Source organism: Pseudorasbora parva, chromosome 17, assembly GCF_024679245.1.
Source record: "Pseudorasbora parva isolate DD20220531a chromosome 17, ASM2467924v1, whole genome shotgun sequence".
Taxonomy (NCBI): domain Eukaryota; kingdom Metazoa; phylum Chordata; class Actinopteri; order Cypriniformes; family Gobionidae; genus Pseudorasbora; species Pseudorasbora parva.
In genome coordinates this window covers 3,172,384-3,188,145 of record NC_090188.1, presented here as the reverse complement: position 1 = coordinate 3,188,145, position 15,762 = coordinate 3,172,384, and the positions used below count along the sequence as shown (strand labels likewise).

At 37.6% G+C, this 15,762-nt stretch overlaps 1 protein-coding gene across 4 annotated transcripts in view; it reads right to left on the bottom strand.

Annotated features, from left to right (window-relative positions):
- lyst (lysosomal trafficking regulator) overlaps positions 1-15,762 on the bottom strand; it is a 133,127-nt gene extending 117,365 nt beyond the window's left edge. For 2 of the 4 annotated variants that reach the window (XM_067422034.1, XM_067422035.1), the window contains exons 1-2: positions 15,691-15,762; positions 14,969-15,222 (exon numbers count right to left, since the gene is read on the bottom strand). In XM_067422034.1, coding sequence (XP_067278135.1) covers positions 14,969-15,049 — 81 coding nt within the window. In that variant the 5' untranslated portion in view covers positions 15,050-15,222; positions 15,691-15,762. Of the gene's footprint in view, positions 1-6,029; positions 6,102-11,333; positions 11,350-14,968; positions 15,223-15,690 lie in introns of those variants that run through there. The other 2 variants (XM_067422037.1, XM_067422036.1) reach the window with 2 other exon arrangements.

Below are 15,762 nucleotides of genomic sequence, written 5' to 3'. Positions count from 1 at the left end.
TTGAATTGGCTTTTATTTTTACATTTTCATTCAAGTTATTTTATCATGTGCTTTTATATTTTTAATTCTATGCATCTTTCATTTATTTATATTTCAATATAAGTTTTAGTCATTTTAATACTTCCACTTATTCTTTTTTTAATTTAATTTAGTTTCCAAGGCAACATTTCTTATAAAAAAGTTTGCATTTAATTTAATCTTTCAGCTTTATTTAATTAACAAAACCTATAATATTAATACATTAAAAAAATAAAGCCTTTTTAAGATTTACACAATTTAATTAATAATAAAATACCATCAAATTGAAATGAATAATCCTTACGTATTTTATTTGAATAAATCCTTAATCAATTATTCAACTATAATACGCAAGGATTATTTAACTCAGTTTGACGGAATTGTAATTAATTAAATTGTGTAAAAAAAATTTACATTTAGAATTTTTGTTGTGTATTTTTTGTTTTCAATAACAAAAGCGCAGTGATTTCACTTGCACCGTTGCACATACTGCATTTGATATTCAAAAACGCAAAGACGCCAAGCACGTATTGTGTATTTCACAGCTCATTCTTTGGGTTTGGGTTATTTTAGCACTAGTTCATGACTAGTGGAGAGACTGCCGTGGATCATACGTTTTCTTGTGCCTGTAAGGAAAACTGGGCAGCATCTAATTAACACGTTCTCACCCCATTTCCATAGCTCAGACACACAGGAAGTCACACAGTTAGTGTAGGAACCGTTTAATTGAGTCAGTCGCAGAATTTGTACAGTGGGTTTGCAGAAGTGCCATTTTCCTTCTGCTACTGCAACGAGGTCAAAAGCAGTTCTTGTTTTTGCTTGTGTTTCGTTCATGAACTCAGACTGTACCGATCTGATGTTGAGGATTAGTGAAAATCTCATTAAAGAAACATTCCCAGTTTAAGCTGCATGTAGAATACAATTTTAAACGTGTACAGTGATATAGTGTAGTAGATAAACTAGTAAAGTAACATTACTTGTTAATTACTTTTACTTTAAAACACAATATCTGACAATTAATGCAAAGCTACTTTGTTTTCCCATGACTGACTGACAGCTCTCTCGTCGGCACGGTGAGAAAATCGTGAGTAAGTACAGAGGAGTTGTGTGCGACGTGTGTGAACGTGATGGTTATTATTAGTTCTAGACTAAATGTGAGCATGCATTTACTCATCTCACTTGCACAAAAACAGATTCAGTGTTCCTCAAAATTGATAAAAACAGTGGAATGCAAACTCAGAATATTATGTAAAAATGCAATAATTAGATATGTTAAAGAATACAAATATACTTTATGTATTTTAGCCAAGCGGCAACCTCCCGCAATCTCTCTCGAAGCCAATACGGAAGTAATGTAAACTGCAATTCCTAAACTGGCCACTAGAGCGGCTCCAAAAGGAGCAGAATCTCATTGAGCCCCATTTTAAAATGCCCAACTTTACAGCAGAAAAAAAACATGTTTACAGTTTCGTACAAATTGTGGTTTTGGTCTATATGGCTAATTTTGCCCTTCATGACGACTGTGAGGGGGTGAATATTTAAAAAACTAATTTGTTTACATTAAATAAAGCCTTAAAGTTCTGCATAATTAAGGGCGTGGTTACTTTGATTGACAGGTGGATAGCCATTTATCGCTGTCTATAGTCACTTAAGCTCCGCCCACATCACGCTTTTTTGCCCATTTTCTGTTATCCGGGAGTGACTCGAGATGACTCGCTCGCAAGATGGCGACGCCCAGCTCGCCCCTACTTTACGCTTCAGAGCGGCTTATCAGAATCCTATGGGTGACGTCACGGACGCTACGTCCATATTTTTTTACAGTCTATGATTTAATCTCACTTTATGAAGCAATGTCAGGTGTGAATTTGCATTTCCTTCAGCCTAATGGTGTGTCCAGCGATAAGCACGAGTGATACACCTGTTAAGTCAATGCAAAGGACGTGAACAGACATTCTGCGACGTGATTTGCTTGAATGAAGTGAAACGCGTGTTTCACACAAGTTGAAAAATCTGAACTTTGTCAGATATTCGCGCCTTATTGACCCATCAGGAGCTTGCTCTAGTTAAGCATTTTCCAGTAATCGTTTATCAGTTTTATAATATCGGATTCACCAATTAATGCTATCTTGTGTTTATTTTGCCTGTTGTTAATGTTATAAATCAAAATATGCAACAGCATTAATGTTAAAAAGACTTTGCACTATAAAAAAATGCAATCTTACAGACTTTTTATTGATGTAAGTGTCCTTTGTTCTGGTATGTAAGGGAGTGAAATTGCACAAATTACAGTGTTAAAAAATTAAGTTCAGTGTTGTTGCTATAATTGTAAAAAACTGAAATAATACAATAAATAAATAAATATCGGTTCTATATATTGGCTGTCGGCACATAAACATGCAAATTATCGCTAATTAAAAAAAAAAATCAATATTGGTCGATCACTATTGACAACAATGTGGACAATACCCGGAGCTGTACGATACATCCTCGTACTTTATAGGAACAGGGATAAAAAGGATCTTGCTAAGAAGAAACTGAGTGAGGAGGTCTGACAATAAAGCACGATTCCAATCACCCTGAAAACACCCTATAGAGACTCTAGGGTCTAGGCTAATTAAAGCTGGTAAATTGAGCTTCTCCGCCGTATATTAAAAAAATCCATATCGGCCTTTTCACGAGACGAGCCGTCTGGCAGAAGAACCTTCCATGACGCAAATTTGCGTCTGTTGTGACTGTCGCGTGCAAATTAAGCGAGTAAACTGAAAATGTTCAAGCGTCTAACTACGTCCAATAGCATGATTTATTCGCTTCATTCTTGGCTTATTCATTTCATTTTTTGGTGTGAAACGACCTTAACATTTGCTAAAATAGAAGTTTTTTGTTTTTGGTTTGCTTGTTTGTTACTAAAGTGTTAGTTCAATTCAAAAATAAAAATTATATCATAATTTCCATCCTAGATGTATACAAGTTTTTTCTTTAAGTCAAACACAATCAGAGTTATATTAAAGGTCCCGTTCTTCGCGTGTTTTCGAAGCTTTGATTATGTTTACAGTGTGCAATATAACATGAGTTCATGTTTCGCGTGTAAAAAAACACAGTATTTTTCATTATTGTTCTATGAAGTCCCTCCTTCAGAAACACGTAACGAGTTCTGATTGGGCCAGCGCTTCCCGTGTTGTGATTGGACAGCAGCTTAGCGCACTTTGCCCGGAAAGGTCCCGCCTCTTACCACCCACGTGGGAGAGCAACGAGACCACGCCCCCTATTTTGCGTGTTCTTGTGGGCGGAGGGTTCGTCAACAAACGGTTCTAGTGACGTCACTCCTGAAGGAAGTGCAGAGCTGTAGTCCAAACCGGCCGTTCACTGAAGGCTTTGAAAGGGAACTTCTGTTAAATAAAATATCTCGCTTGGCAGCTCATATAATTTTACAGGTATTATTTATGCTCTAACAGCAACATTACACACTAACTAAAGTTTGAAAGATAAAGAACAGGACCTTTAATAAATATCCTGGCTCTATTAAGCTTTACAATGGCATTGACTGGTACCTGAGATTTTGAAGCCCAAACAAAGTGCATCCATCCATCATAAAACTGCTCCATGCGGCTCTAGGGGGTTAATAAAAGCCTTCAGAAGAGAAGCCATGCGTTTGTGTAAGGAACATATCCATATTTAAAACTTAATTAATTATAAATCACTGGCGCGTCTTAGTTATGTTACATGCATCTGGTTAAGAATTAATGCCATAGTGAAGCACTCCATACAAAATAATTATGAAATGATTAATTTAAATGTTATGCATAGTAGTTAAGGCCATCTAGTATAAAGTGGGTCCGTTACTCTTTCAGGGAATAATGCAATATTTTTTAATGCATTACTTTTAACAGATCTGTGACATATTTTTGTTCTAACAAGAACCCAGTGATCTGTGAAGTTGGTGAAAATGTCCTTTCTTCATCCTCTACTTCTCAAGGTCGGCGCATCTCTAAATCCAGTTCATTTGTGCCGCGTGATGAGAAGCGAGAGCGTGACCGTTGTGTAATGTTTTTTCCAGTCATAATTGTGACTGATCTAATTTGGTCTTTGCTTTTTATGATGTGCAGCATGAGAGAATTCGAAGCTCTAAATTCTACCGAGAACCAGGATGGTAAAATGCAGAAGTGAGAACGGCTCAGAGTCACCAGTCGAACACTTACACGCATGTGAGAAGCTACAGTACAAACAGTGTGGCGTAGTCGTACCACAATCAGTTCCTCTGACCACAGGTGAGGCTGTGTGACATTGCCTTATACAGCAAACTTGTCACATATATTTTGAATCATGCATTAAAATAAAGTGAAGTCGATTTGTGTTCAAATAAACCTGATAATGTAGATATTTGATATGGCCTGAGTTCATTTGGAGAGTGGAAACTAATCATGTTATTAAATTATTTAAATACACTCTTATAAAAGCTTCCAAAAATGGGGTTTTCACAGCAAAAAAACCCTATGATTTGACAGAACTAGGGCCCTACACTGTAAAAAATTTGTGGTGGTTTTTGTTGGTTTAACTTAAAAAAGTAAGTAACCTGGTTGCCTTAAAATTTTGAGTTTATTGAAATTAAAATTTTGAGTTGATACAATGAAGGAAATTAGTTTAATAAATAGAAACTCAAAATATTTTTGTATCTGAACCACATAAAAAATGTGATAAATCATGAAAATAGCACAATTTGGCATGTTTCACTGCATCATTAGAAATAACACACACATAATTACCCAATATGCTGACAAAATCTTTTAATAATCTTTTAATAAAGGTTGTCAAATCTCAAAAAATGTTCATTGTATTAACTTAAAATTTTAATTTCAATGAACTCAAAATTTTAAGGCAACCAGGTAACTTTTTTTCTAAATAATTTTTTACAGTGTATGATTCCAGTGATGCGGGAAAAAAATGGACAGAATCGTGCAATCCAGCCATAACAACTCAGAGGTCGCCACGACAACCCATCAAAATAAAAGTATGGTTTAATTGTGACAAAAATATATATTTGTGTTGTACAGACGAATTTAGCTGTCTCAATGTAATAATAATACTAACACACTAATATAACAATTTCATATGATTAAAAGATAAATTAAATGAATGCTTTATGCCTTAATTTGATTGCCAGAAAAATGTATACACACCATAATTTATGGGGGAAAAAATTATAAAAAATAATAAATTGTTGTTTTTATGAATCTAATTAATTAGACATGCTTTTTGATTATTAAAATGTAATTAAACCATTATATTGGAATCCAGAAATCTTAAAACAGACAGCACAGAATTAAAAAAAAAAATAATAATAATAATAATTTAAAAAAGGAATTTAAAGAAGGAAAAAAGTATATATATATATACATATATATATATATATATATATATATATTTTTTTTTTTTTTTTTTTTTACTGTCTCTGTGACGCTTGTTTTGTGCAAGTTTTATAATTTCAATTAATTAGGAAAAAAAATTGAATGGCAGGGAAAAAAATTTAGAAAAATTAAAACAGAATTTTTAAAAATAAAATAAAAAAACATATTTCATTGGGCTCTAAACATGTAATTTTTGTTAATTTTTAATAAATAGTTTTTATAGTTTTATATAGTTTTATTTTGTAACTTTTAATAAATAGTTGTTTAATTAGTTAAATTAATTAGACATGCCTTTTTATTACAATACATTGAATTTAACCATTAAAATGGAGTCCAAATTTTTTTTTTAACCAGAAATAAAAATGTCATCAAGAAAAATTAAAACCTACTTTTGGGCCATAACCCTTTTTTTCTTAGTACGAAGAACATTTTATCCAAATCTAAAGAACTTTTTTCCCACTATAAAGAACTTTATAAAGTACACATTGAGCCATCAATAAGACTTTTCTAGAGCGCTAGTTGACTAGTAAACATCAGTAACTGTACATCAGATGCAACGTGCATCCATCACATCAGAGCCAGAAACACAGCGCTGGAAACGTGACTCACCGGAGACAGAGATGAATTATTCAAGCGCAGAGTCAATTAACTATCCACTGAGCAAAATGAGCAATCTGGCAGAGAGTGGTGCGTCGGCGGAGAGGAGAGACGTTTACTAAAGCAGAAGCACAGGATGTTGAACCAAACGATTGCTTAAAATGTGATTTAGAAATGCATGTGGCAGATCTCTGAGGCACTTTTAAGAATGAACTCGCATGTTTAGCACTGCAGATTAGAGCTTCCTGAGTAATCGGTAAAGTGCCACTATTATGTAATTTTAAAGATTCCTAATGTTGTTTTCCTAATGTCTCTTTCACTTTCTCATAATATAAACTCCACATCACCACAGAGTTCAATGATTCTCAAACGACCCCACAGAGCAATCAGTCTCTCTAAATTAGTCAGATTGACCTGATTGGTCAGATGGCCCAGTGTGTTGTGATTGGTCTACTCTGCTCTGATTGGTCACATGGCCCAGTGTGTTGTGATTGGTCTACTCTGCTCTGATTGGTCACATGGCCCAGTGTGTTGTGATTGGTCTACTCTGCTCTGATTGGTCACATGGCCCAGTGTGTTGTGATTGGTCTACTCTGCTCTGATTGGTCACATGGCCCAGTGTGTTGTGATTAGTCTAATCTGCTCTGATTGGCCAGATGGCCTAGTGTATTGTCATTGGTCTACTCTGCTCTGAATGGTCAGATAGCCCAGTGTGTTGTGATTGGTTTACTGCTTACAGCGTGTGTTGGAAGTTAACGCCATTACCATACCTGAACTTCAGCTCCGGAGGCTCTCAGTCCTCAGCGATTGTACACACTGTAAGATAGAAATGCCGTTGATTTTACCATATCAATCCGAGCGCGAGTCCGATGATGAAACATTGGAAGAACTAGTTATTCAACCCGAACCTCCATCACAAGGACGATTTGAGCATGAGTTTCTCAGTGATGCTACTCAGTTTGAGAAGTTTCAACTGTAATTCCTCACCATCAGCATTAGGAAGAGTACGTCCATCAACAAACCCATGTGTGAATTTCTGATTTATTGCAGTGCACATGTAGCCTGACAAGCCAGACCCACATCAAGATGTTTGGTCTGGAAACTCACCACTGACAGCTCAATCTGAGGGGCGGATAAATGGTTGTCTTTCAAACTCCCTCTGCATGCGATAGGATAGCGCTACAACCACCCAGAGCAACGAAGGTGAAGCAGAGCTCGTTGATAGATTAAACATTCGCTGTATCCGGTCGGCTAAACTCCGAACACATCTTCCCTTTTTAAGAATGACTTCAGTGCCGTTCTTTGTTCTTTTCTCAGAGAAAAGCTCAACTCCAAGTCTTCCAGAGTTGCGGTCAGAGCTGATTCGAAAGACCGCCGTTCGCCAGTTTCTGTGTTTACTAGAAGCACGCAAACGCAGCTTGGCCGTCGTCATTATGGCCCCGCTCACCGACTCTATACACGATGTGATTGGCCCGGCAAGAGTTAGGCGATTACAGCTCAGAAGGGTTTTGAGAGTTGCTAGACGACACTCGCGGGCAGATTAAATTTGCTGCCGCTAGGGTGCGTCTAGATTTCTAGGCTAGTGCACATGCGGGAACTGTATTATGGAGCATAAACGTTTGCAAAACAAATCTTGCTCCATCCTTTAGCTTTACTCACAGTAGTACGAACTAGAGACAATCTGCATTAATACACACAGTTGTGGCCCCCAGATAATGAGCAGAAGTGTTTCAGTAAGACAGTGATAACGCGAGTTAGCCGGAAACATACACAATAGGGCTGTGCGATATTGAAGAAAAATGCGATGCGATATCTTGTTCAATAAAGCAATATTTGATATGCGATACAATATTGCAATTAGTGTGTAAAATCTATTTCAATTATATTAAAATTATTTTAAAACTGAAAATGAAACCATTTGTGTTTCACATTCTTTCTGGGAAAACAAAGCATCGCTACAACTTCTGAAAGTGACCAGCAGTGTTTTAGCCAACATTTGTGTACCATTGTTCACGTTTCGGTGCGTCTCAAACAGCGCGATACTGCCAGTTATTGTTTTTCGTAAATTACTGCATTTAATAACTCTTTTTAACGTCAAGCAAGTCACATAAGTAACAGTCGTGTGCCCAGTCTATTCTCTGCCCGATATGTGACCTAAAATGTACACTTTTCACTATGTTGAAGTAGCCTATTAAAATCATTCAGATATCGCGAGCCATTGGAATATGCATATTGCAATGTGTACATTTGCGATATTTCGATATATTGCACAGCCCTAATACACAATATAAAACACAAAACTATGTGTTTTGAACACCTGGTAGGTATCCAAAAGAATTTGCTGTTACTGAACATTTGACTGGTGCCGTTTCAGAGAAAGAGCTGATAAGATTGATCAGTTGATGCAAGAACTTGTGTTTCTGTTTAACTCTGATGAACTGAGATGCTGCTTCACTGCCGGTCAGGACGTGTGATGAGTTTCACTGCCGGTCAGGACGTGTGAACTTCCCAAAAGTCATGTCCCAAAGTCTATGACTACCCAAATGTAATTTACACTGAAAAATAATAACTGCGTTAAATAATGTTTAGAGATTTGTAGTTTTGAATAGACAAAAACGAAATTTTGGAAAGAAACATTTTTTACATGAAACTAAACCTCCAGTAGATGGCAGCAGGTGGCCGTCTTAATGAGTGAGTCATTGAGTCGTTCATTCAAACGATTCATTCAAACACTGAATCGTTCAGTAACACTTGTTGCTGTGGGATGCGAACAGCTCTGCAAATGAATGATTTTCGCCGCTAAAATAGAATAAAACACTCAATATTGCATCTAAAATGTAAGTGATGTTAAGTGAATGTTAGTGAATGTTAATTAATTGTTTATGGAGCTGTCATATGAAATCATTTTTAGTCGTGATGGTATTCAGGAAACAGCTTAAATGCTTGTGTTGTAATTTCTCCTCGAGAGGCTGCACGAGCGTCAACAGCGCAACCTTTTTATCGTCAGTTCATTATATATTGTCATCCACTATCGATCCCGACTTACACTAAATTAATGCACAAACCTTCGTGCATTTTTGTGATTCGCTAGTTATTTTTTTGTTTTAATCAGGCTCTTGTCCGTCGGTCGGGCAAGTAAAATTCTCTTTCACTTGTCCCTTCAAAAAACCCACTTGTCCCGGACAAGCGGACAAGTGTTAATGTCGAGCCCTGCTAGGTATATCAACATTCACTTACAGTCAAATTTGTCTTAAGTGATTTTGCCTTCAAAAAAAATATGACAACGTTTTACCAGCGTAAAAAATGTTTTATTTGACAGTGAACCATTGAAATGTTTGCCTATATCACGGGGCCTCAGCACAACACATGTGAACAGTAACAACTCAAATTCAGCTTCCTTTTTATCAAAAAATATTGACAAGACAACCAGCAAAAAATGTGCCATGCATTGTCTCGTGGCGCCGTCTGATTTTAAATTCTTTACAAACAGTGACAACTTGGTTGCAGATTAGACACACCAGCTTTTGCATTCGCATTACCAGGTAGGAGGCATGCACAAATGTCTTTTTCCCATTCTTCTTTGTATGCCCTATTTTCGCTGTTAACTTTCCTCTTTAGACTCTTTGATAGTACTATCTTAAATGTTAACATCATTCTGCACTGGATGAGATAATCGATTACCTCCAGCACGCAAACGATTAAAAAATGCAGTTTAGTACGTGAGCCATACAGTTCAGTACAGTTTAGTACGGATGCCATAAAAAGCTATATAGCATTAGACTGGGTAAACCTAGCTTGATCTGCCGGCGATTTGATTTCACTCGGCAACTCAGTCTGGAAACCTGTACATTCATTTACATACTGCTTCTGTTACACTTATCACAGAACCAATCACAGACTGGCTTATCCACCTGGCGCGCTATTGGAGGGTTTAACACGATGACGGATAGAGAAGCGATCATAGACAGTAAAAGAAATGGACAGAGCAACCCCATAGACTTCAACGGCGGAAATGAGGTCAATTAGAGGCACTCACTTCCTGATGGCTGAGCGAACTGCGCAGACTCAGACTGAGCTTGAGGACGTAGATGTGGCGTGAGCCTCCTGTCTGACAGCTGTAGGTCTTCTAGTAGTTGTGGAAAGTGAAATCTGAATCACGTTGTTTAAATGTTTCTCCCGTTGCTTTTGGCTCACTATCGGCTTCTCCCCATTCTTCCCCCTTGACTTTATCAGACTTTATATCTCCACGTCCCCCCGACTGCCTCATAGACAGTGAAGATTGCCTCTGAGCGTCTCCTCCTATCTATACGGTAATTTCTCAACTGTGTGTCAGAGTCGCGTTGGTTATGACGCAATCGTTAGCCTATTTTTACAAAAACAGCTTCTGCGGGGCGATAGTGTAAGATACAAGGTAATGGAGCCTTTTATACATTGTCGTGTTTCTTTAGAAATAAACAATGGACAAATGGAGTCTTTAAACGCCTCTGATGTAAAGTTATTCACTGTCAAAGTGACTCAAAAATGAATGGGAGTCAATGGGATGCTAACAGCAGGTGATGGCTTGGTTAGCAATGGCCGCCCCTATGGGTGGAACGCTTTCAGAGAGCTAGATTACCCCCTTGGAAGTGAAGGGTCCTTGCCTGTTGATCACGCCTCTTGTGGTCTGATTGGTTGAAGGACTATCCAATTGCATACAGAGTCATTTGAATAAAGCTCGTTGATCACAGTTGAGCAGACTCCCCAGACCAATGTTCAATTTTAAATTGAGCTTGGTCTAGTGACAGCCAGACAAATATAGCATCTCATTGATACTAAAATAACCCTAGAGTGGCAAAATCTGTTACAGTGTTACAATGCGTGTTATATATATATATATATATATATATATATATATATATATATATATATATATATATATATATATACACACACACACACACACACATATATATTTATGCAGAACTAGTTAGGTGCACCCTTAAAGTTTCGAAATGTGCCCCTCATTTTTCAACTTGGGACCACAAGTCAATGGGAAAAAATTAAGCGTCAAGCCCTGTAAAAAAAAGGGTGAGTAAATGACAACTTTCATTTTTGGTCGAATTGCTCGTTTAAAGCTCATTGGGAAGAGTGTATCTCGATGTCATTTGTGACGACTGATGGACAGACTTTAGGATTAAACAACCAGAGAATTCTCAATCAAAGCTCAGCGACTGCATCTGCGCTCGATACACAAGAGTATACAAGACTGTGTATTTCCATCAGGACTCTTCACATGAAACCTTTGAACCACCAAAATATATTAAATGACTGACTTACCCACAATCGATCAGAGCAGTGTGTGGAGAACTGAAGTGAAGCGCTATTCGTGTAGACATGAAAAGCAACAAGAAGTGAGACGAGCGGGCATCCTGTTAGTGAACGACATCCCCGCTATCAAATCTCATCACAGAAACATCGCATGCAAACCTCAACTGATTTAAAGCAACACTGAAGTGTCGAAAGCCTCTTCCAAAGACATAACAGCCAGCGCTGCGATGGAAACGAGTGTGGTTAGTTTCACCAATACATTTTCACAGCATACTCGACATGATTCAAACCTGAAGTTTCACATTGAAGGGCTTGTTCACACTAAGAACACTAACTAAAAAAATGTAAAAATAATTTTAATTGACAACAGGGATGGCCACACCATTGCAATAACACTATCACCATATTGTTTTGATCACTTTCAAAATATTTTTTAATGATTTTACAGTTTGAGGATTTAAAGTAAAAATTATTATGCTCATATTATACAAAACTTTTTTTTTTCTTATGGTTTATGTTTCAGACTGTGTTGCACACAAGTATTGCATTGTGGGATACAGTATCTAATGGAGTGTGCTGTGGTTGTATCCTACAAAAATTGATAAATAGTCTATACTAGAGAAAATGCACGTTGTGTGCATAATATACATGCTTTATACAGTACTAATAGTAAGTGTAGGCAGGTCTGTACGAAAAAAACTGTCTTTGTGATGGATACAACAGCACAACGTGGTACAATTTATAAATCAATTGTTAATTTATTTTGCATTGGTATCAAATAATTACAGTAGTTAAATAATTAACCCTTCTAGGCTGTTGGGGTCTGGGTTTAATGGGGAAAAAAGTTTCCTTAATCTAAATGGCATGAGACTTGGTGACTTTTCCTGTTCTTGTCATCATTTATTTAATTTATTTAAAAGGGAACAAACACAACACAAATGATAGAGTTAGCTAGATAGCTCATTTGCATCTGTGGTCATACTTTAGAACAATAAAAATACTAAAATTTTCTATAATAGTGTTTAATAATCAGTGAAAATAATTACGGCAAATGAGTGGTCCTCTGCAGCCATCCACGGGTTATAATGGTCATTTCATGCCATTTTCATTTTAAAAGTGATTGTTTACCCACAGGTTGCAGAAATCGTCCACTTTGCGTGGCACATTTTTCATGTTATCTCCATGAATGAAAATGAGAAATGTAGATCTCCTTTAAATTGAATTTCACTTCAGTTCAATGTTGTTGTGAGGTTGAATTGTAAATGGATGTTGTTTAGACTATTGGGCTATAGAAACAAAAAAGACAATGTTTAAGGGTCCATAACACACACAGTTTCTGCCAGTCTTATGTTAATCTTAAATATCTATAGAGTAGTGTTGATCCTCTTTATATATCCCAAGAGTCTTTAGTTTATCATATTTATAAAGGACAGATACACTGCGCCGAATCTTTCTGAAAACAGCCGAGTCCATGGAGACAAGAAGAGAGTGGAGCTAATGAGTTACGAACACACACACACACACACACACACACACACACACACACACACACACACACACAATACAACATGGCATTATCCCTAATTAAACTCTCGATTGACTATATGTTAATGTTGTTCAAATGATATGCATTTATGCACCGATTGCCAACAAAACACACACATTTGATGCAGCACAAAGAAACACTTCTTTAGTGACATAGTTGATCTCGTGTCTAAAAACACAATGCCAGCACCACAACCCAAACTAAGCTCACTGATGGACACGCTCTTGCTGTCGCTCTGGTTTGGTGTGTGTGTGTGTGTGTGTGTGTGTGCTCATCCAGGAGAAGTACCCATACAAGCAATCCCGCTCTTTATAATGTCATACAGGGCCATACTAAAAATAAAAAAAAATCCTGAAGAAGTGTATTTGCACAGAAATACTCTGTCATACGTCCAACTTGTCTTTTGAAATGTCCATGTTCATCATGAGAATCAACTCTTTAACAGTGCAAAAAAAGCAGAATGCATGAAATAGCATTCTGTGGTGGTGGTTGTTTTATGATATGTAACGTATGTTTTATACAAGAAATAGCATTAGACATTTTGGGCAAAGAGAGAAAATATTTGTCTGAAAAGTTCTTGTTAAGGGTTGGATTTTGCGCTCCCTGTAAGAGAGACGTCAGTCCTTTCGCCAGCCTGTTTAAGTGACGAGCTGTGCTACTTGTGGTTGTTTTATGATATGTAACGTACGTTTTATACTTGTGCTACTATTGTGCTGACCTGAGGTACAAAACATTCAACCTCTGTAGCACCAGTGCTACGTGCAGAAAGGCTACCGTACAGCCCTGAGTAAGTGTAGGTCTGCTATATGCATAGAGTTTAGTTCGTTTTAGTAACCTCAATAAGGCCAACTCCATCATACAAACATAAAAGAGCAGTTTACCTGATGTGACAATAAATCATTCAAAACCAACTGGAAAAATTAATAGAAACAGCATCACGAGAGAGAGAGAGAGAGAGAGAGAGAGAGAGAGAGAGAGAGAGAGAGAGAGAGAGAGAGAGAGTCTTCACACTGTGTAGCGCTTGCCGTTGACAGGAACTGTCATCTGGGGAAACCATGCAGCAGCAAACTATAAGTGTAAAGCACACGATGACACGACCACAAACACACGTGAACAAAAAAACACACCCACACGCTTGTTTAAATATCAAGACAAGAAGACCCTGAACAGTCGCCCACAGTCTGGTGAAGGCTATCTGTCTGACCAATGAAAGATTGAAGAAATCACACACTTTAAACCTCAAGCTCTGGGAGGCTCGATCCCTGACCAAAAAAACAACCATCACAACATAAAGACCCGTTCTCATTTGTCTCATGTTGGGTCAGTGAGAAGAAAGTCTGTAAAAACACATCTCAAAAAGATAGATAGCCCAGACACAAAGTGCATTAAGCCTAGTCCGAGAGCGTATGCAAGTGTATGCACACTATACTGTCCATGTCCAGAAAGGGAATAAAAACATCATCACAGTAGTCCATATGAGACATCAGTGGGTTAATTAGAGTCTCTTGAAGCATCCAAAATACATTTGGGTCCAAAAATGACAAAAACTACGACTTTATTCAGCATTGTCTTCTCTTCCGTGTTCGTTTTCAATCCTCAAATAAAGATTCAAACGGTTATAAATCAGCGTATTGATTCATGATTAGGATCGCGTGTCAAATAGCTGACATTAGCATAAATCAATGAATCAATAGGCTGATTCATAACCGTTTTAATCTTTATTTGAGGGTTGAAAACAAACGCGGAAGAGAAGACAATGCTGAATAAAGTCGTAGTGTTTGTAATTTTTGGACCAAAATGTATTTTGGATGCTTCAAGAGACTCTAATTAACCCACTGATGTCTCATATGGACTACTGTGATGTTTTTATTTCCTTTCTGGACATGGACAGTATAGTGTGCATACACTTGCATACGCTCTCGGACTAAATATAAAATAACTTAATCTGTGTGTGAAGATGAACGGAGGTCTTACGGGTGTGGAACGACATTAGGGTGAGGAGTTAATGACACCAACTTCATTTTTGGGCGAACTAACCCTTTAACCCATCTTTTCAAGCAAAGCCCACATACAAAGTGTGTCGTCTACTAGCGCTTACCTGCAGATCTGCGCCCTGTGCACGACAGTCCATGTAATTGTCCCAGGCCTGGGACAGATCAGCCCGGTGTGAGCTGGCCATGTCCAGCTGACCGCCACCGGGTCCGGTTCATCCACAGCAGCTGACAGAACAGAAGTCTAAAATCCAGCGGGTAAATTTGAACTGCATGCGCGGGAACCCTGCATCATTCCATTAGGGTTCCATCTGTATTACGAGATGTAAAGTCCGTTGAATCCGTTAAAACCCGTTACTGCCTACAGAGAATAAACAGAACTTTTTAATGTTCGGCAGACGCACTGCACCATTTATCCGCAATTTAATTCGCATTCAAAGTATTCCTGTCAGTTTATTACCTCTAGCTGACAGTTGCTGTCAAGTTACAGTGTGAGCAGTAAAATGAGTGCACTACTAATACAACTTGGGACTTATATTAGCTTCGGTGTCAACATTAGCGCGAATCAACCAGTAAAAACGCATTGACTAGAAGAGATAAAGATCAATTGGTTCGTTTCTGCAGACAGCAGCTCATGTTTGCGTGTATCTGGATCATTTCACGCCACAGCAGACGCAGAATATCCCGCAGCACAGCTTAGGCTAACACTCATTGATTTACTTCTGTCTAATAATGAGGTTGCAGCCATTTTAAACACTGTAGCCGTATTGTTCATCTGAAAGTAACGTGTAAGACGTGTTACAGCTAAATTCAATTACAATTTACTTACCTCGTCTCCGGTCTTCCATCTAACATATACACACAGAAGCAATTTAGAAGACAAAAAAATGACATGCAAAAC